The 18453-nt window shown below is 50.2% G+C and overlaps 4 protein-coding genes across 5 annotated transcripts; 2 read left to right on the top strand and 2 right to left on the bottom strand.

The window, feature by feature from the left end:
* Positions 1-225: 225 nt before the first annotated feature.
* On the bottom strand, positions 226-2791 carry LOC114792026 (C-type lectin domain family 4 member E-like). The gene is made up of 7 exons (XM_028982770.1): positions 2553-2791; positions 1999-2170; positions 1748-1864; positions 897-1139; positions 653-813; positions 450-574; positions 226-367 (listed from the first exon to the last, which is right to left on the bottom strand). Exons 2-7 carry the CDS (start codon positions 2087-2089, stop codon positions 226-228), a joined length of 879 nt encoding a protein of 292 aa, XP_028838603.1. The 5' UTR covers positions 2090-2170; positions 2553-2791.
* Positions 2792-2870: 79 nt separating this feature from the next.
* On the top strand, positions 2871-16050 carry LOC114801316 (serine/threonine-protein kinase Nek9-like). 2 transcript variants are annotated; one of them, XM_028999566.1, is made up of 23 exons: positions 2871-3165; positions 3713-3890; positions 4453-4508; positions 4584-4654; positions 4741-4846; positions 6560-6691; positions 6786-6896; positions 7040-7104; positions 7194-7244; positions 7327-7519; positions 7657-7801; positions 7890-8093; positions 8173-8219; positions 9089-9250; positions 9952-10060; positions 10146-10307; positions 10862-11029; positions 11134-11193; positions 11270-11457; positions 12470-12631; positions 12710-12817; positions 12905-12958; positions 14538-16050. In XM_028999566.1, the coding sequence occupies exons 1-23, from the start codon at positions 2977-2979 to the stop codon at positions 14664-14666; spliced, it is 2850 nt and encodes a 949-aa protein (XP_028855399.1). In that variant the 5' UTR covers positions 2871-2976; the 3' UTR covers positions 14667-16050. The 2 variants fall into 2 exon arrangements, with proteins under 2 accessions (XP_028855399.1, XP_028855319.1); XM_028999486.1 differs by having other exon boundaries at positions 12707-12817.
* Positions 15846-17301, bottom strand: LOC114801459 (zinc finger C2HC domain-containing protein 1C-like). The gene is made up of 2 exons (XM_028999607.1): positions 16341-17301; positions 15846-16264 (listed from the first exon to the last, which is right to left on the bottom strand). Exons 1-2 carry the CDS (start codon positions 17250-17252, stop codon positions 16073-16075), a joined length of 1104 nt encoding a protein of 367 aa, XP_028855440.1. The 5' UTR covers positions 17253-17301; the 3' UTR covers positions 15846-16072.
* A 47-nt stretch (positions 17302-17348) lies between these two features.
* Positions 17349-18343, top strand: LOC114801758 (acylphosphatase-1-like). Its single transcript, XM_029000081.1, has 2 exons — positions 17349-17540; positions 18044-18343. Exons 1-2 carry the CDS (start codon positions 17463-17465, stop codon positions 18260-18262), a joined length of 297 nt encoding a protein of 98 aa, XP_028855914.1. The 5' UTR covers positions 17349-17462; the 3' UTR covers positions 18263-18343.
* Positions 18344-18453: the final 110 nt, after the last annotated feature.

Here is an 18453-nt window from a genome sequence, read left to right as displayed (position 1 = left end):
TTGCCATTTGAGACACAGCAGCACAGCACACGGTGACACGTTGATATTTGTCTTCTGCATTTAACCCATCACCCTTGGTGAGCAGTGGGCAGCCATGACAGGCACTTACAAATCGGCTTCTTGCAGGTCTGCCTGCAACATGTGTGAAAGGTGGGTGTAGAACATTAATGGCTGGTCATCCATGAATTATTCAAAATTAAAAGGAGATAATGCGTGCATAGATTTCTAGGGCGACATTTCACAAATCCATTTGATGGTGGTGTTGCATGGGGCATCGTTCCAGGCCTCCAGCGGTTTGCTGGTGGGATATGTTGCAGCACAGTCCTCAGCAGAGTAGAAGTCGTTGGGTTCACCCTCCCTCCAGTACCTGGGAATACACAAGATGCACAAAAAAAGATCTGCGGGAACCCTTGCACGAAAACTGCATTGTGCCGTGGTTTTATATGCACCCTCGCTCCAGCGCAGCCCCGTCTCTCCACTTCCAGACGCCCTCAGTGTGGTCATCTTTCAGTCCAATCCAGAAGCCATCCCAGTAGCCGAGGCGGGATGCCTGCAGGACTTCCGAAACGAACTCCTGCGTGAAACAGAGTGGCGGCGTCATTTCGAAGAAATTTCTTCATTCGAAGAAAGTTATTTTTTATAATTTTTTTACCTGCTTCTCCTGGGTATCTACAACCGCCAGGTCGCCCCCCTTGTTAACACAGTCCTGCCTGCTCTGTTCCCAGCCTCTTTTGTGAAGACCTTCATCGGAGAAGTAGTAGCAGGTGGCGTTCAGCAGTCTCCATCCCTGCGGGCAACGTCCACAACTGTCCCCTGTCGTGCAACATGGACGATTTGATCACATTTACGACATGAAGTCATTTTAGTTGCGCACTTAAAACCATTCAAGATCTCACTGGATATCTTCAACTGATTCTCGCTTCTTTCCTTCTCCTGCCGAAGGGTGACGATCTGTGACATCGCCCTCTCCAACCGCACCTGCAGGGCCTTCTTCTCGCTCAGCACCTTGCCGAACTCCTCGTGCGCGTTGGACTTTGTGGCAGCCAGGCGCTTGTAGTCGGCCTTCAAGCTCTCCAGCTCGCCGTTCGCTTGGCTGGAGTTGAGCGCCAGGCGGTCGTGCCTCCCGCTCACTTCGCTGTCTGTCCGAGAGGAGGACAGAAGGCGAATTGAAGCCCTGGCCGCCCTGGGTTCAACGCGTGTCTCAATACAACGCATATCATTATACGCACAGACTGGAACGTATCAGGGCGATCAGTGCATGGTCCTTCGGAATATTAATAAGATGCATATCATGAAACACTTACATTCAATACTACCATTCAAAGGTTTAGGGTCAGTTTGAAATATGAAATATTTTTATGAAAACGATTGTTTTGTCCAACGTCAAATGAAAACAACACCGAATTGATGAAAAATCCTGTCCAGAAGGTGTCCTCTTGCAATGAGAAGGGCTGAGTACAGTTTCACTGGTTAGACAAGCAAATAAAACTGGACAAATTCACACTAGTTGAGTATCTGGCGCATCAGCAAATGTGGATCCAGTCTTTATTTCTTTGTATATGACTTTATATTTAATGAGATAATAATTTCATGGAAGACGAGGACATTTCTGAAAGACCCTGAAGTTTTGAACAGTAGTACACATGCATACATACGTGCGTCTCAGTGTGTCTCAATATGTAAGTTGGCAGTATTACACAGTCAAAGCATGCTGAACGTGCCCATAAAACAGGCAAATGTCACTCACAGAGCACCGACATGCCAATGATGACAACGAGGAAAAGGACAGAGAGCAGCCCGAGAATGGTGGAGGCCAGTCGGTAGAACCCGGAGCCAGTCTCACCTCGCACCGTTAATATGGACACTGCATGGGGACACAAGGCCACATGTGTGACGGCGAGAGTCCTGGACAGGGACACACTGGTCTGCTGGACTACATGTGTGGCTCGCAGTGTGTGAATGCAGATACATGCTGTGCGTGGATCGTGTTCCCCGTACCTTCCTGTAAGTCTTCAGAGTTATTGCAGAACGGCATGTCGTCCGTGCCGAAGTCGTCTCGCCTGTACGTCTCCGCGCTCGAACTGGCCATTTTCTGGCTGGTGTCCCGCCAGGGACTGGACTCTGGCAGCCTTTACTTTTACGTGACTTTTGGGGAGGGGAGGGACTCTGCCTGTGAGAGATAACAGGAGCAAACAATGAAAGATTTAGCTAGTTTTTTAGGGCTTTTTTAGAGCCTTTGACGTGAACGTTGCTCCATGTTCTCACAGATGTGGTCTACTTGGCTTCAGAAAGATGGTCGAAATGCACGTACGTACAGTAGAGGCCAAAAGTTTGGACACACCTTCTCATTCAATGTGTTTTCTTTATTTTCATGACCATTTACGTTGGTAGATTCTCACTGAAGGCATGAAAACTATGAATGAACACGTGGAGTTATTTTCTTAACAAAAAAAGGTGAAATAAGTGAAAACATGTTTTATATTCTAGTTTCTTTGCTCTGATTACTGCTTTGCACCCTCTTGGCATTCTCTCGATGAGCCAGAGGTTGTCACCTGAAATGCTTCTCCAACAGTCTTGAAGGAGTTCCCAGAGGTGTTTAGCACTTGTTGGGGTCCAGCTCACCCTATCACTCCCTCCAGGTAATACACGACACCGAGGTTCACTTCTCCGCCAATCCACCATAAAATCCACCGTCAAACTGTCATTACATAAATGTACAGAATGATTAAAGTAAATATAACAAATAAACATTTAAACTAAAGTTGTGAAACATTTAAGAAGTATCTACATTTACAGCGTTTATCTGATAAATGCTGTAAATGTAAATTTAAGAAGTATTCTCGTTGCCCCGCCCCTTTTCACACCTCTTCCGGGTCCTTGAGAGCCAACATGGCGTCCGCCGCCGTGTCGGGCTGAAGGCCGTAGCGGTCCGGTTCGGTTCTCGGTTCGAGTTTTGTCAGCCTCGCAGGGGCCAACATGTCCCTGGAGGAGTACGAGCGACACCTCGCGTCCCTCAGCTCGGAGACGGGCAGCGACGCGGCGGCCGGTGGCGGCGGCGGCGGCAGGTCGGCGCCCGGCGGGGAGGAGGAGAAGCTGCACTACATCCCCATCCGCACGCTGGGCAAGGGGGCGTTCGGCGAGGCGACCTTGTACCGGCGCTCGGAGGTGCGGCGCGTTTTAAACGTTTACATTTACTAACAGTCAGTAGTGACAGGGACAGTCCCCCCCTGGAGACACTCAGGGTTGACACGATGGTAGTAAGTGGGGTTTGAACCTGGGTCTTCTGGTTCATAGTCGAGTGTGTTACCCACTAGGCCACCACCACCCAACATTATCAATACAACAATATACAGCATTTTATTATGATAAATGGAAAAATTATTAATTCAACAATATACACAGTGTTTTGAAAACTGTTTCACACAGTGCTTTTATAAAAATATTAAACACTATTATGAATTTAGAAATCATTAAACCAGGGACAACATCAGCTAAGATGCCTCAAGAGCATTTACCAGATGCCCTTATCCAGAGTCACAGGGACAGTCCTCCCCTGGAGACACCCAGGGTTAAGTGTCTTGCTCAGGGACACGATGGTAGTAAGTGGGGTTTGAACCCGGGTCTTCTGGTTCATAGGCGAGTGTGTTACCCACCAGGCTACTGCCAGGCCCCGCCCGGCCCTCACCATGCCTGCATGTCTGTCTCCACGCAGGACAACTCGCTGGTGGTGTGGAAGGAGGTGGAGCTCAGCTGCCTGTCGGACAAGAAGCGGCGGGACGTGATGAACGAGATCAGCATCCTCTCCATCCTGCAGCACCACAACATCATCGCCTACTTCAACCACTTCATGGACAAGAGCAGCCTGCTGATCGAGCTGGAGTACTGCAACGGTGGCCGCAGAACATCTCACAACCTTCTTAACATAGAAAGTTCTGGAAAACTGACACGTGAATGTATTACCAAGACACTTCCTCTACGTTTAAAGCCAGCGCAGGTCTGTAGTATCTCTGCTGGCTTTACGTAGTGAACCACGTCACTCTTCCAGAACTTTCTCAGCCGCATGTCTCAGTAAATTAGAGCTGACGATCTACGTCAGAACGTTACAATGTAAGCAGTGGTGGCCTAGCGGTTAAGGAAGCGGCCCCGAAACCGAAAGGTTGCCGGTTCGAATCCCGACCCGCCAAGGTGCCACTGAGGTCCTCTTGATGAAGGTACCGTCCCCACACGCTGCTCCCCGGGCGCCTGTCATGGCTGCCCACTGCTCACCAAGGGTGATGGTTAAATAGTGAAAGTGAAGTGATAGTCACCTTCATCAAGGGGACCTCAGTGGCACCTTGGCGATTACGGGGCCGCTTCCTTACTCTCTGGGCCACCACTGCCCCATAAATACAGAGGACACGTGTCTCAGATAATTAGCAGCGTGCCGCTGACGAACTGGCTGTGTTGTTCCAGGTGGAAATCTGTACGACAAAATCAACCAGCAGAAGGGGAAGCTCTTCTCCGAGGAGGTAATATTTGGGGGACTGGAGGGGGACGTGTGGTGTGTCGCTGCACATTTTAATTTTTCCCTCCGTTGTCCTCAGGTGGTGATATGGTATCTGTACCAGATTGTGTCCGCCGTGGCCCACATACACAAGGCGGGCGTCCTGCACAGGTAAACGGGTTTCGTGTCCCCGGCGTGGAGCAGCGGCGTCAGATCTGCATTTTAACGGATCGGTATCGATGCTTTTCCCCCCGTAGAGACATCAAGACGTTGAACATCTTCCTCACTAAGACCAACCTGATCAAGCTGGGCGATTACGGACTGGCCAAAAAGCTGGGCTCGGAGTTCTCCATGGCAGAGACGGTGAGCGGCCGCCGTGTAAAACTCGGGCGGGATGGATGCGGCGAAGCTGCCGTTTTTAACTCGTTAAAGGCCCATGTGGACTGAGGTGAAGAGGCGGTGGAGAAGATGATTATACCATCATGCGAGACGATGACATTCTCATCACACAACGAAATATGAGTGAGGAAGCGAGAGAGATTCTGTGTTTCCGTATTCCGGAGACGAACAGCATCCTGGTCGGCTTACAGTACAGGTCAAAAGTCTGGACACATCTCATTTTCTGTTTTCTTTATTTTCATGACCATTTACGTTGGTAGACTGAAGGCAGCAAAACTATGAATGAACACATGTGGAGTTCTGTACTTAACAAAAAGTGGAGACCTGACCTCCACAGTCACCGGACCTGAACCCAATCCAGATGGTTTGGGGTGAGCTGGACCAACAAGTGCTAAACACCTCTGGGAACTCCTTCAAGACTGTTGGAGAAGCATTTCAGGTGACGACCTCTTGAAGCTCATCGAGAGAATGCCAAGAGTGTGTAAAGCAATAACCAGAGCAAAGAAACTAGAACATAAAACATGTTTTCACTTATTTCACCTTTTTTTGTTAAGTACATAACTCCACATATTGCAGTGTGGTGAAGTTTGAAAACTCTTTATCGCTACAGTGGAGCATCCTGAGCCTGAAGTTGAATGTCATTATTCAAAATTTTGCCGCTTCCATTTTTTTACTGTGAATTTATTGCCATCGGGTTGCAAAAATTGTAGAGGCAAGATATTCAGATACTTTGGTTTTCCTTTCGGGGGCTGATCAAATTTCTAAATCTGATGGAAACAGGGCGCTGGGGGATCTAGAAAAGGGCAGCCCTGCACTGGGGTTAAAGCCAGTAAAGAAATAAATAAAAAAACTCATTATAGTCTTATAACATCAGAAAAACGTGTAATAAAGAAGTAATCGTTCCAAATCTGATAGACGTCCAGTAAGGTTTTAGTTAAGCAGCTTGACCGCAGTGCAGACTCGGATGAAACAGGCGCCCAGTTTCTAATAGTCAAAAGTGCGTTTGGACAAAATCTGCCAAAATGTCAAAATTAGTCTCGTCTGATCAAAGTCTCTAAATCACACGTTGTGATTTGTGTGGTGATTCTTGTTTTTTAAAGTTTGCCGCGTATTTCTATCAAGTTTCAAATGAATATCAAATTATAGAAGGTACTGCTGTGAATAAATCACTTTATTTATAATGTATTAGCTTTCGTAATGGCCTCGTGCAGAGTTGAAGGGGAACCAACGTCAGAGGGTTGCCGGTTCGAACCACTGAGTTCCCCTTGACGAAGGCACCGTCCCCACACGCTGCTCCCCGGGCGCCTGTCATGGCCGCCCACTGCTCACCAAGGGTGACGGTTAAACACTGAGGACACGTTTCACCGTGTCACCGTGTGCTGTGCTGCAGTGTTTTAACAAACGCGTGGTCGGGTCAAAGTCACGTCAATCCATAAAACGGCTTACGTGAAACGAGAATAAATTCGCCGAATGAGTTTGCGGTTGTGCTTGCTCGTTGGTGCTTTTTTTTTACACTGTCCGCGGTCCTGGGCATCTAGTCCTTCCGGTTGGGCGAGGTGCCTGGTACCCGCGGCAGCCGTGACATTTTTTCAGAACGATTACGACCAGGGTTTTAGTAAGAGTTGTCAAATTGTCACGCTGGACGTAACTCCTTTGCTTGATGGTGGCCCCTGGCAGTGTGTAGGAACTCCGTACTACATGTCTCCGGAGCTTTGCCAGGGAGTGAAGTACAACTTCAAGTCCGACATCTGGGCCACGGGCTGTGTCCTCTACGAGCTTTTGACCCTCACCAGGACGTTCGATGCTACGGTAACCCCCCCCCCCCCCCCCCCCCCTTCTCTTTTGTCCTTGCCGCCGTTCTACGTCCACGTTCTACATCAGGCGACTCCCGATCTCCCCGCAGAACCCACTCAACCTGTGTGTGAAGATCGTCCAGGGCAACTGGACCATGGAGGTCCGGTCGGACGTGTACTCCGCCGACCTCATCAAGCTGGTCTACGCTTGCCTCGAGCAGGTCAGGAGCTTTTGGCTTTTCATGTTCGTTGTTGTCATGTTGATTTTATGGCTGTAAAAAAAAAAAAAAAAAAAAAAATTCCCGCCCAACCAACCGGAATACTAGCGCACGAGTGACGGCCGTTCCATTTTCCTTTTGGACAGGACCCGGAGAGAAGACCCGCGGCCGACCAGATCCTCAACCAGCCGCTCATCGCCGGTGTCAAGCAGTGGGTGTTAGAAATAGAGGCGCTAGAACGCGGCTCCGGCGGTGTTGCCGGACGAGGGAGGATGTCAGCGCTTGTTCTGTGTTCCGCAGGGAGCTGGAGGAGCGAGTGGCGGCGCTCAACTCGGCCATCAAGAAGCCCAAGTGGGTGGGACGCAGGGACACTTTCTCCCGCCGCCGCCGGCGCCGCTCGGGCTCGCCAACGTCACGCTGCTTCTGTCCGCAGGCTGAGTTCGGTGACGGAGAGTCCCGTGGCGGTGGTGACCACTCGCTCCAGGGAGGCGTACTTCTGGGGCGGCGGCAAGCTGACCCCTCAGAAGCTGGACACGTTCAAGGGGGGCAGCAGCGCCCAGCACGTGTGCGCCGGGGAGACCCACTTCGCGGTGGTGACGGTGGAGAAGGAGCTCTACACCTGGGCAGTGAGTAGTGACCTCGCTAAGCAGGCGGAAAAAAACGTCCCCGCATCCAATAAAATGATTGTTTTTACGTTTTTTTTGTTTGTTTGTTTGTTTGTTTTTTTTGCCTTTTCTGCAGAACTTTGCTTGTTTTTGTCTAGAGCGTGCAGGGCGGTGCCAAGATGGTGGGCCAGCTGGGTCACGGGGACCAGGCCTCGTACCGCCAGCCCCGCCGCGTGGAACGCCTGCAGGGCAAGGCCATCCGGCAGGTGTCGTGCGGGACGGACTTCACCGCCTGCGTTACCGGTGAGTGCGGGGACGGGACGTCCGGACTCCTCTCCGTCGCCCCGGGCCTGCGCCGCATCGTCGCCGCGTGCGTTTTTTCTTTCTTTAGACGAAGACCAGCTGTACCTGTTCGGGTCGGATTACTACGGCTGCGTCGGCGTGGAGAACGAGCTGGGGATGGAGGTCCTGGAGCCGGTTCTTCCCGAGTTCTTCCAGGAGCGGCGGGTGCAGCAGGTGTCCTGCGGCGACAACCACGTGGTGGCCCTGCTGGCGCACAGCGGGGACCTGTATTCCTGGGGCTGTGGTGAACATGGTGAGCGGCTCGTTCGTTTCGCTCGAATTGACGTACGCTGTGGCGAGTGTTGAGAACTTTCTGTTCGTTCTGCCCGCAGGTCGCCTTGGTCTGGGCTGTGAGGACGATTTTGCTTCTCCAATGCAGGTGACCGACCAGTTAACTACATTTGCATTTAAATATTCGGCATTTACCAGACGCCCTGGGGCAGTGGTGGCCTAGCGGTTAAGGAAGTGGCCCTGTAATCAGGTTCGAATCCCGATCTGCCGAGGTGCCACTGAGCAAAGCACCGTCCCCACACACTGCTCCCCGGGCGCCTGTCATGGCTGCCCACTGCTCACTCAGGGTGATGGGTTAAATGCAGAGGACAAATTTCACTGTGTGCACCGTGTGCTGTGCTGCTGTGTATCACATGTGACAATCACTTCACTTTTTTTATCCAGAGCGACTTACAATCAGTAGTTAAAGGGACAGTCCCCCCCTGCAGACACTCAGGGTTAAGTGTCTTGCTCAGGGACACAATGGAAGTAAATGGGATTTGAACCTGGGTCTTCTGGTTCATAGGCGAGTGTGTTACAAATTAGGCTACTACCACCCTAACTGGGCATGATGCTAAAGTCATAATTTCCCTTTCTACATTAATACGTTATTTCTGGCAATTCAGACCGGGCCCAAGTTGGGTCGAGGTCGCGCTCGTGCTGTAAATGAACTTCCGGTCTTTAGTACTTATCCGTTGCGCGTGATCCGCTGCTTGTATATTTGTTTCGGTGGTTGGTAAAAGTGTGTTGCGTGATGTTTATTTTTTTTAAATTTCAATGACATTCGATTTGCGTTTCTCGGCCACCATCGCCAGGCAATTCATTTTAACTACATCAAAGAAAGTCAGACTTTTTAGAAGCAGAACTTGTTGGGCTTGGGCCAGGTCAGGTTTGTAATTCAGACAGTACATTATAACAATCTAAAATCACCTAAAGCTTCTAAATCTTCTGCCTTTCGTCTGTTTTGTACCGATGTAGGTGGACGTGCCCAAAGGTGCCAGATTTGACTCTGTCTACTGTGGCAGCGACGGCACCTTCTTCCTGACCGAATCTGGGAAGGTGCTCGCCTGTGGGAACAATGAGTTCAACAAGCTCGGCCTGAACCAGGGCATCACGGGCCTGAAGAACCACCCTGGAGAGGTGCGTGCGTGCAAAATAAGTCCCTAAATGTTCTCATACCGACCGTCTGAGCTGCCACTCTCTGAACGGTGAGGCATTTCTATCGCCATTTCTAGCCACTGCGGGACCATATACAGGCTTGGGGACTCGTATTAATGTTAAATATTCATGGTTTGAATCTTACAATCAAATGCATCGTATCCACAGATCCTTAAAAAGCCTTTAATTGGATGTTCGGCCAAAAAATTAAGGCCTTAAATATAATAAAAAAATGTCTAGTAATCCCTAAATCCACGGTTAAAGGTCTTAAAAATACTGCAGACCCAATATAATTTTGTACTGGTAACCTCTAAATAATTTGGTGAATTTCGTCACTTCTGGGTTCACGAAGTGCAGCAGTGGAAATGCCTCACACATAAGAAACTGAGAATGTTGCTGTCGCCCCCTAGTGACACTTACCAAATCAAATACAAATAATCTATTATTTTAGAAGAGTATCTGGTCAAGGATAACTCTGGCCCTTGGATAAATGTGGTTCACGACCCTGATTCAGGGCTTTTAATTTGATGTAAGTGGCCTTAAAAAAGCTCTTAAAAAGCCTTAAATTTGGCTTCCTTAAACCTGCAGATATCAGTCAGGTACCGACAAAAAAAAAAAAAAAAAAACAGTTCATCCGATCATTTTTCTTATTTCTCCTAAATAAATCCTGTTTATTAAACTAGGATAATCAAGGCATTCCATACACCCCCACCCCCACCCTGGTGAAGACTCTGGCTCGCTTCAAGATCCAGGTCATCGCACCAGGAAAGACCCACACGGCGGCAATTGATGGTACAGAATTTGCCTTTCGTTTGGTCTGGTAGGGAATCCGTTGTCTGCATTTCCCCGCGTCCCCTGTCTCCGCGTTTTTGTGCAGAGCGAGGACGCCTGATGACGTTTGGCTGCAATAAGTATGGCCAGCTCGGGGTCAAGGACTTCAAGAAGCACCAGGGCGTGCAGCTGCTTCTGGGTCAGTTCGGGGGGAAGGCCATCACCAAGGTGTCCTGTGGGGACGGATTTTCTATCGCTGCCACCGAAGGTGAGGGGACCTCAGCGTCTCATCTCTCCCGGTCACAACGTCAGATTAATATCTGGAATTAGTTTTAGGATCTTATCTGTGCCTGTTTGTTCTTTTTTCACTTTTTATGTCAAATTCAAAATTAAAATTTTATTTGTCACGTACACAGTCAAACTGTGATATGATATGCAGCGAAATGCTTTAGCGACTGCTACAGACCTCAGTATTTCAAATATTGCAAGTATACAATGAACCACAATGTCTATTATTGTGTTAATATTGTGTGGGCTGTTTTTACCGTACTGTCCCGCCCGTTCATTTCTACCTTTATTTTGTCACTGCGTCTGTATTGATTTTACCGTATTAGTGCTTCATGTTCATGCTGAACCTTGAGTGTGTGTAGCACTGTAAGATCTCAGCTGAACAGTTGAGCACTGCCGGTTCAAGGCCAGTTGTCCATAACCCACCGTGTGGTGTTTTTTTTTTTTTTGTGGTGTTTTTCCCCTTTCGCTTCACGTAATATTAGGTTTAAAAATCCGAGAAAGCAGTAACACGTTCTTTCCGGCCTCCACCAGACAATCAGATCTTTGCGTGGGGGAACGCTGGGAACGGGCGGCTGGGGATGCCTCATGATAAAGGCTTTGGGTCTGAGGTGTGCCCCGCTCTGCCGCGCCCAATTTTTGGCTCCCTGCATCACGTGCCGGACCTGTCCTGCCGTGGGTGGCACACCATCCTCATCATGGGTCCGTGCCTTTTCTTTATCCTTTTAAATTGATCAGAAGACAAAAAAAAAAAAAAAGTCCTGCTCTCCATTCATGTTTTTTTTTTTCTTGTTGTAAATTTCCAGAAAAGGTCCTGAACTCAAAAACCATCCGTTCGAACAGCAGCGGCGTTTCAGTAGGCAGCGGTGAGCAGCTTTCTGGGGGGGGGGGGGTTGAGTCGGGTTCTTATTGGGGTTGGTTGTAATGCAGTCGGTGTTGTAGGCGTGGGCCACGTCTCCACGTCCTCCATGGACCTGGACACCGAGCACGGCTCGGCGGACACCGAGCTGCGCGAGGGCACCATGGGCGGCACGGTGGAGGCGGACATGGAGGACCGAGGGCTCGAGTTCTCAGCGATGAACATGGCGAGCCAGACGGGGGACAGTTCCTGTCCTTTCTGGCTGCGAAAGGTGATCGCCACACTGTACCAGAATGTTTCATAATCTACTCCGTTCACGCATTTTAATTTCTTACTTTGAAATAAAGAAAACGGGTACGAAATGAGATTAAAAAGCAGCTGCTCTGGTGCAGGACAAGATAAAGTGAACAGTGCAGGAAGTAAATAAATAATATTAAAAACACGTTATTGCAGCGAATAGTCGATATTGAGAATAATAATATTATTTTTATTAGCTTTTGCTGTTAAATGTTACACAATTTATTAATACAAGGTATTCTGGGGGTCGAGGGGCTAGTCTGTCAGTGTTACGCTAGTTTTAAGAAGGTTGCCGGTTCGAATCCTAGCTTTCAGGAAATTTACGTTTGTCTCCGTCTCTCTGCGCTGGTTCATTCGCTGCATCTTTTTTGGCTCATGTTCCACCGAGTCACACGCGTCCCTCTGGCATCGCCCCACTCTTTGAGACGCAATTTTTTTTTTTTTCCACGTGGTCAGCGCCTGTAACAGCTCAGAATGGCCTTTGGGGATAGAACTAGAGTCTTTTCGTCATTGTCATGAACCACATGCCGGGTGGGAGCAGTAGCCTAGTGGGTAACACACTCGCCTATGAACCAGAAGACCCAGGTTCAAACCCCACTTACTACCATCATGTCCCTGAGCAAGACACTTAACCCTGAGTGTCTCCAGGGGGGGACTGTCCCTGTAACTACTGACTGTAAGTCGCTCTGGATAAGGGCGTCTGGTAAATGCCAGAATGTCTGGTAAAATCTGCTGCTGTGATGTGACCGTCCCCACACACTGCTCCCCGGGCGCCTGTCATGGCTGCCCACTGCTCACTCAGGGTGATGGGTTAAATGCAGAGGACACATTTGTCCTGTTCAGCGGGCTCAGAATCTGTGCTTTTGTTCATGCTTCGGTTATGGATGATCAGGATTCCGCGTCAGGCTACAAGGCGTGTAGATGTTACATGTCAGACAGAGGGCATCCGAATGAAATTGCTCAAAATGGCGATATTTAACCCACAGGAGCTGCAGGACGCCGAGTTCATCCCCATGCCGGCCAGCTCCGGTAACTCCCTGTGCGGCCCCCTGGCCTCCTCCGTGTCGGAAAGCGCCACGCTGCCTTACGACGAGCTGCAGGGCCTGAAGGCGGCTGCCCACGCCGCAGCTCCTGGGAAGGGGCTCTCGGTAAGGCGCAACGCGGTTTAACGCGCGGCCGCGCGCCACCGCGCACGTTTTCATTTCTCGCGTGTCGGTCCTCAGCAGGCGCGGCCACCGGCCTGCGAGAAGGTCAACGGCGTGCAGGAGGGCGGGGCCTGGAAGAAGAGCGGGATGGGGCAGAGCTGCTGCCATGCGAGTGTCGAGTTGGCCCAGGTGAAGCTCCGCCCCTGCCACACCCCTCAGCAGGGTTACTGTGAAGGCGAAGCCTTATCATTTCCTTCTGGTTTTTTGTGCGTGCAGCTCCGAGAGACGGTGAACAGACAGGAAGCTGCGATTCAGTTGTTACAAAAGCAGGTAAAATGTCTTTCCACGTTTCTTTCAATTTAAACGGAAATCCGACCCCAAGGCGCTAAATGAAGAGTAGGGCTGGAGCGACGCTCCGACGTAGTCAATGTAAAATACGCGTGGAACTAAAGCATGGGGGCCGTGGTGGCCTAGTGGTTAAGGAAGCGGCCCCCGATCCGCCAAGGTGCCACTGAGCAAAGCACCGTCCCCACACACTGCTCCCCGGGCGCCTGTCATGGTGCCCACTGCTCACCAAGGGTGATAGTAGCCTAGTGGGTAACACACTCGCCTATGAACCAGAAGACCCAGGTTCGAATCCCACTAACCACCACTGTGTCCCTGAGCAAGACACTTAACCCTAAATTGCTCCAGGGAGACTGTCCATGTAACTACTGATTGTAAGTCGCTCTGGATAAGGGCGTCTGATAAATGCTGTAAATATAAATGTAAATGATGGTTAAATACAGAGGACAAATTTCACTGTGTCACCGTGTGCTGTGCTGCAGTGTTTCACAATGACATTCAGGTCACTCTTACTTTCAATGTGAGAGACTCGTGGTTTCGTCAGAAATGTGGGAGTACTTAAATGTAAATAAGAGACCTCGTTTCTGTTACAGTAGTATTCACACCTGTAAATACAACACAGGCAAAAAGTCTGGACACCTTCTCATTCAACGTGTTTTCTTTATTTTCATGACCATTTACGTTGGTAGATTCTCACTGAAGGCATCAAAACTATGAATGAACACATGTGGAGTTCTGTACTTAACAAAAAGTGGAGACCTGGCCTCCACAGTCACCGGACCTGAACCCAATCCAGATGGTTTGGGGTGAGCTGGACCAACAAGTGCTAAACACCTCTGGGAACTCCTTCAAGACTGTTGGAGAAGCATTTCAGGTGACGACCTCTTGAAGCTCATCGAGAGAATGCCAAGAGTGTGCAAAGGTGAGGCAGTGGTGGTCTAGCAGTTAAGGAAGCAGCCCCGTAATCAGAAGGTTGCCGGTTCGAATCCCGATCTGCCGAGGTGCAACTGAGCAAAGCACCGTCCCCACACACTGCTCCCCGGACGCCTGTCATGGCTGCCCACTGCTCACTCAGGGTGATGGGTTAAATGCAGAGGACAAATTTCACTGTGTGCTGTGCTGCTGTGTATCACATGTGACAATCACTTCACTTTAACTTAAGCAGTAATCAGAGCAAAGAAACTAGAATATAAAACATGTTTTCACTTATTTTACCTTTTTTTGTTAAGTACAGAACTCCACATGTGTTCATTCATAGTTTTGATGCCTTCAGTGAGAATCTACCAACGTAAATGGTCATGAAAATAAAGAAAACACGTTGAAGGAGAAGGTGTCCAAACTTTTGGCCTGTACTGTAACTGAAATGACCCGTAAGCCTACTTGACTTGTTAAGAAATTAATGCAGATATGTACATTACCACGTATAAATTGCTATAGTTGATTAATCAAGAATCTGATCAAACTGAATGTTAATTAATCAATGCATTGTGAAAGTAATCGCTATAATAATCAATTCTTTAAATTATTTATTTTTGCCAAATGTCAGCTTTGCTTTGTTTCACAGCGTGACGATCAGCTGGAGGAGAACGAGAGACTGTGGAACGCCATCCGGAATCTGAGTGGCGGCGGAGCGAACCAGCCCTCGGCTCCGCGCCGCGATGACCGGGAGGACGGGGAGGAGTTCAGGGAGTGAGACTCCGCCCTCGTCCCGACAGGCCGCACCGCTTCTAAGGTCCTGGGGTTTGACAGGCCTGCCGTTTTTTTTGGGATTTAGTATCGATAACCGATGATCGAAACCATGACCGGATATTCAGCAACGAGGCCTTTTCATTCCAGTTTACTGTATTAACATATTATTATTGCATGATATGTATATGAATGCGTGTCTCTGTCTTTCAAGCCAAAGTGTGTTCACGCCACCGGATTCAACGTTTTGCACGTCGCTTTAGCGGGAATGTTTAATAGCGTACGTGTTGCCTGCGTGCAGAAGTGAGGTATGAGTTATATATTTTTATATTTGTGTAAATTACGTCTTTATTGGCCATTCAGCATCACGTCTGGAATTGTTTCAGGGGTGGCGATTCGTATTCCTGCCAGCGTAAAACGTATTCAGTATTCATCACACGCAAACAGTTATCTGTGCCTTATTATTATTACTATTATTATTATTATTATTATTGCAGCTTACATGCCTCCACGATGAAAAGTCTGTTGAAAATGATTTCCGATCTCATCAAATGTAAAAGATTTCAGGTGGAGGGGCAGCTTTTTTTTAAATTAATTTATGCTGCATACATATGCAAACGGAATATAATTTTATGGCTAAACATCAAATGGTTTTGTATTGATGGACACTACTCATGGAAAAAGAAAAAACGCTTTACTGATATTATATCCAAAGATTCTGGGTCCTGCAGGGGCTCGTATGGATTACATTTACATTTACGGCGTTTACCAGACACCCTTATCCAGAGCGACTTACAATCAGTAGTTACAGGGACAGTCCCCCCCCCGGGGGGTTAAGTGTCCTGCTCAGGGACACGATGGTAGTAAGCGGGATTTGAACCTGGGTCTTCTGGTTCATAGGCGAGTGTGTTACACACTAGGCTACTACCACCCATGCATGCATCATATATGTGGACAGAAGCCTTGATTAAACCTTCATAATGCATTACGGTGCATAAATATTTCCATGCATATTCATCAGTGTGTGGTACGCGGTGGGCTTGGACCCAGAACGTTTGCACACTTGACCTTTGAACTTACCCAGAGCTTGGAAATGATTAATCCAGTTAAACCATGAACCGTACTCGAAAGTGTTTTTATAAAATGTATGCATAATTATACCAAAGAAATGTCTGTTTTTCCCCCGTTTCTCTGCTTGTGCCTTTAATTTTGTTTTTTAAATACGAGTTTTATATAATCAGAATTTATATTCTCTCTATATTCTCATGTCACCGTGTGCGGTGCTGCAGTGTTTCACGATGACCGTCACTTTTCACTTTCTTTTATTTTGCCAAAGAATGTTCCACGAAGCCGAGGTGTGATGTGGGTGTAAATAAAGGCGTCTCCGTCCAGGCCGTGTCCGAGTCGTGCTGGTCAGCGCCGGTGTCTGGGAGGGGGCGGCGGCCTGCTCCGGATGTTCTGACACTTGGGAACGTGCCTCTCGGCCACGCCCGGCGCGAAGCGGCGGCTGCAGTGGGGACAGGCCACGTAGTGGCCGTCCGCGGGGACCGCGTCGCGGTGCGCCTTACGGACGAGGGCGTCGTTCTTCTGCCTCGGCGTCTTCTCCTGGGGGGGACACGGATACGGAATGAACGTGACGCACGGACGGGGCTCGGCTGCGGGTGGGCGGGCGTGGTCTTACCTCGGCGGTGGAACTCCCGCCTCCTGCCTTCATGAATTTCTCGAGCTCGGTCCCTCTCGCCCTCTGCTTGGACGAGTCGAACGTCTTGCGGTTGGAGCGCTGGACCTTCTCGCAGATCTGAAGGTGGCTCTCCAGTCTGTCCGAGGCGAAGCGCCGCTTGCAGATCGCGCAGGGCTCCCGTCGGGCACACAAGCTTTCCTCGGAGTGGAACTCCACCCGTCCCAGCCTGCTGAGGCCTCGGGACGCGGGCGCCAGCCTGGGGGGGTCTCTGGGTTCCGTCTTCACGCCCAGACCTGACCTCTGCATGAGCTCGGTCACCTGGGACGCCCCGCGATCGAGGTCCGGGTCCCGTCTCTTCTCGGGGTTCCCACCTCCATCCTTCCATCTCAACTCCGTCCTCTCTGGATGCCGTTTGGTGTCCCTCTCATTCTGCTTCCAGTCCCTTCCTACATCTGCCTGCCTCGGTCTGTTGTCCCGTCTGTCTCGCCTGGCTTCTCTCCTCTGTTCTGTCTCTCCTTTCCGCCTCTCCCAGTCCCACTCCGCCCTTACACGTCCTCCCTGATCAGATGAGTAGATCCTACCTTCTCCCCACCCCGCGTAACTCTCCGTCCTCAGCTCTTCCACGACCCTGCGGAGCTTCTCCTGCAGGACCATCTCCCTGCGTCGGATTTCCTGCGCCATCCTGGCCTCCCTGTCCCTCAGGCTCCTCAGCCCGAGCTTCCCTTCCTCCAGGACGTGATGTGGGGGTCCGGGCGCGTCGAGCCCGGGCTGGTGGCTCGCTGCTCTCCTGTAGCAGGCCGGCTTCAGTGGAAATCCGGGTTCCTTCGGCTGGTCCTCGCTTCTTCTCAGCGGCGGGAGCTTCTGCCACCTCGACGGCGCGGCGCCCTGAGGACGGCGAGACGCGGCGAGCATCGCGACGCGCGGCGGCGCGTCCGACGTGGAGACGGGACGCGGCTTTGTTGACCCGCGTTGCCTGGTAACGGCGCCGCGCTTCCCGGAAGTTGCGACGCGGAAGCGTCGCGCGTTTCCCGTTTCCGGCCCGCGTGGGCGCCGCACGTCGACATTCGCCGTGGATCCTTTACACAAAAACAGCCTTTAAAAAGCACCCAGCCGGTTTCCACCATGTCCGCGGACCTCCTGTCGGTGGATTTCGAGGTTTTCGGTAAAGTCCAAGGCGTGTTTTTCCGGAAGTATACTCAGGTAACGCACGTTAGTTCGGTGTTCGGTTCCGAGTTCTCTTATTGCACGTTTCTAATCTGGGTTTATCGGGAGGAAACCGGAACGCCGCCCACCGTGCACAGTTCTAGAATTAAATCGAATCGGGTTGTAATGTGTTCGTTTTATGTCGGCCCAGCGGTGGCCTAGCGGGTAGGGAAGCGGCCCCGGTTCCAATTCATCACGGTTGATGGTTAAATACAGAGGACGCGTGTCACCGTGTGCTGTGCTGCGGTGACATTAACAATGACAATCGCGTCACTTGTCACCTTTCAATGGATGTAAAGGAGGAAGTGACGTGATTGTGATGCACAGTGAAACGTGTCCTCTGTGTTTAACCATCACCCTTGGTGAGCAGTGGGCCTTCGAACCGGCAACCTTCTGATTACGGGGCCGCTTCCTTAACCGCTTGGCCACCACTGCCCCCAATGAGGACATGAGACGTCTTGTCACGTTTACCACGGTGTGTATTGCACGATCGTCCACAGTCAGAGGCGAAGAAGCTGGGCCTGGTGGGCTGGGTGCGGAACACTGCGGCGGGGACGGTGCAGGGCCGCATCCAGGGCCCGGGGGACCAGGTCCGGCAGATGCAGGAGTGGCTGAAGACCACCGGCAGCCCCCAGTCGCGGATCGTCCAGGCCCAGTTCACCAACGAGCAGAAGATCCAGGCCCTGGACTTCACAGACTTTCAAGTGGTTCGCACTTAAAAAAACCCCACATATTTATTCATTTATTTATTTCAGATGCAGAACATGCTGATTAAAAGTGAAAATCTAATTTAAAAAGCACGCCGCTCGGTTCTGTTTCGTTTTTCAGCTTCGTTTCAGGATCGGTTATCTGAAATAGTTTAGTCTTCATGTCAATTCTGTTCTTCCCAGATTTCTCCTTTACGTTCCAC

This window comes from Denticeps clupeoides, chromosome 1 (genome assembly GCF_900700375.1).
Source record: "Denticeps clupeoides chromosome 1, fDenClu1.1, whole genome shotgun sequence".
Lineage (NCBI taxonomy): Eukaryota > Metazoa > Chordata > Actinopteri > Clupeiformes > Denticipitidae > Denticeps > Denticeps clupeoides.
This window is presented reverse-complemented; position numbering and strand designations above follow the sequence as displayed.

Excerpts from the sequence above, each read along its gene's own strand:
- LOC114792026 (XM_028982770.1), bottom strand. The coding sequence starts at position 2,089 with ATGGCCAGTTCGAGCGCGGAGACGTACAGGCGAGACGACTTCGGCACG. Across the intron at positions 1,140-1,747 it reads CATTGGCATGTCGGTGCTCT|ACAGCGAAGTGAGCGGGAGG; the intron begins GTGAGTGACATT and ends CCTCTCGGACAG. Across the intron at positions 575-652 it reads TAGATACCCAGGAGAAGCAG|GAGTTCGTTTCGGAAGTCCT; the intron begins GTAAAAAAATTA and ends TGTTTCACGCAG.
- LOC114801316 (XM_028999486.1), top strand. The coding sequence starts at position 2,977 with ATGTCCCTGGAGGAGTACGAGCGACACCTCGCGTCCCTCAGCTCGGAG. Across the intron at positions 7,245-7,326 it reads TCGGCCATCAAGAAGCCCAA|GCTGAGTTCGGTGACGGAGA; the intron begins GTGGGTGGGACG and ends TTCTGTCCGCAG. Across the intron at positions 8,094-8,172 it reads CTGGGGCTGTGGTGAACATG|GTCGCCTTGGTCTGGGCTGT; the intron begins GTGAGCGGCTCG and ends TTCTGCCCGCAG.
- LOC114801459 (XM_028999607.1), bottom strand. The coding sequence starts at position 17,252 with ATGCTCGCCGCGTCTCGCCGTCCTCAGGGCGCCGCGCCGTCGAGGTGG. Across the intron at positions 16,265-16,340 it reads GCGGGAGTTCCACCGCCGAG|GAGAAGACGCCGAGGCAGAA; the intron begins GTAAGACCACGC and ends TGTCCCCCCCAG.
- LOC114801758 (XM_029000081.1), top strand. The coding sequence starts at position 17,463 with ATGTCCGCGGACCTCCTGTCGGTGGATTTCGAGGTTTTCGGTAAAGTC. Across the intron at positions 17,541-18,043 it reads TTTTCCGGAAGTATACTCAG|TCAGAGGCGAAGAAGCTGGG; the intron begins GTAACGCACGTT and ends GATCGTCCACAG.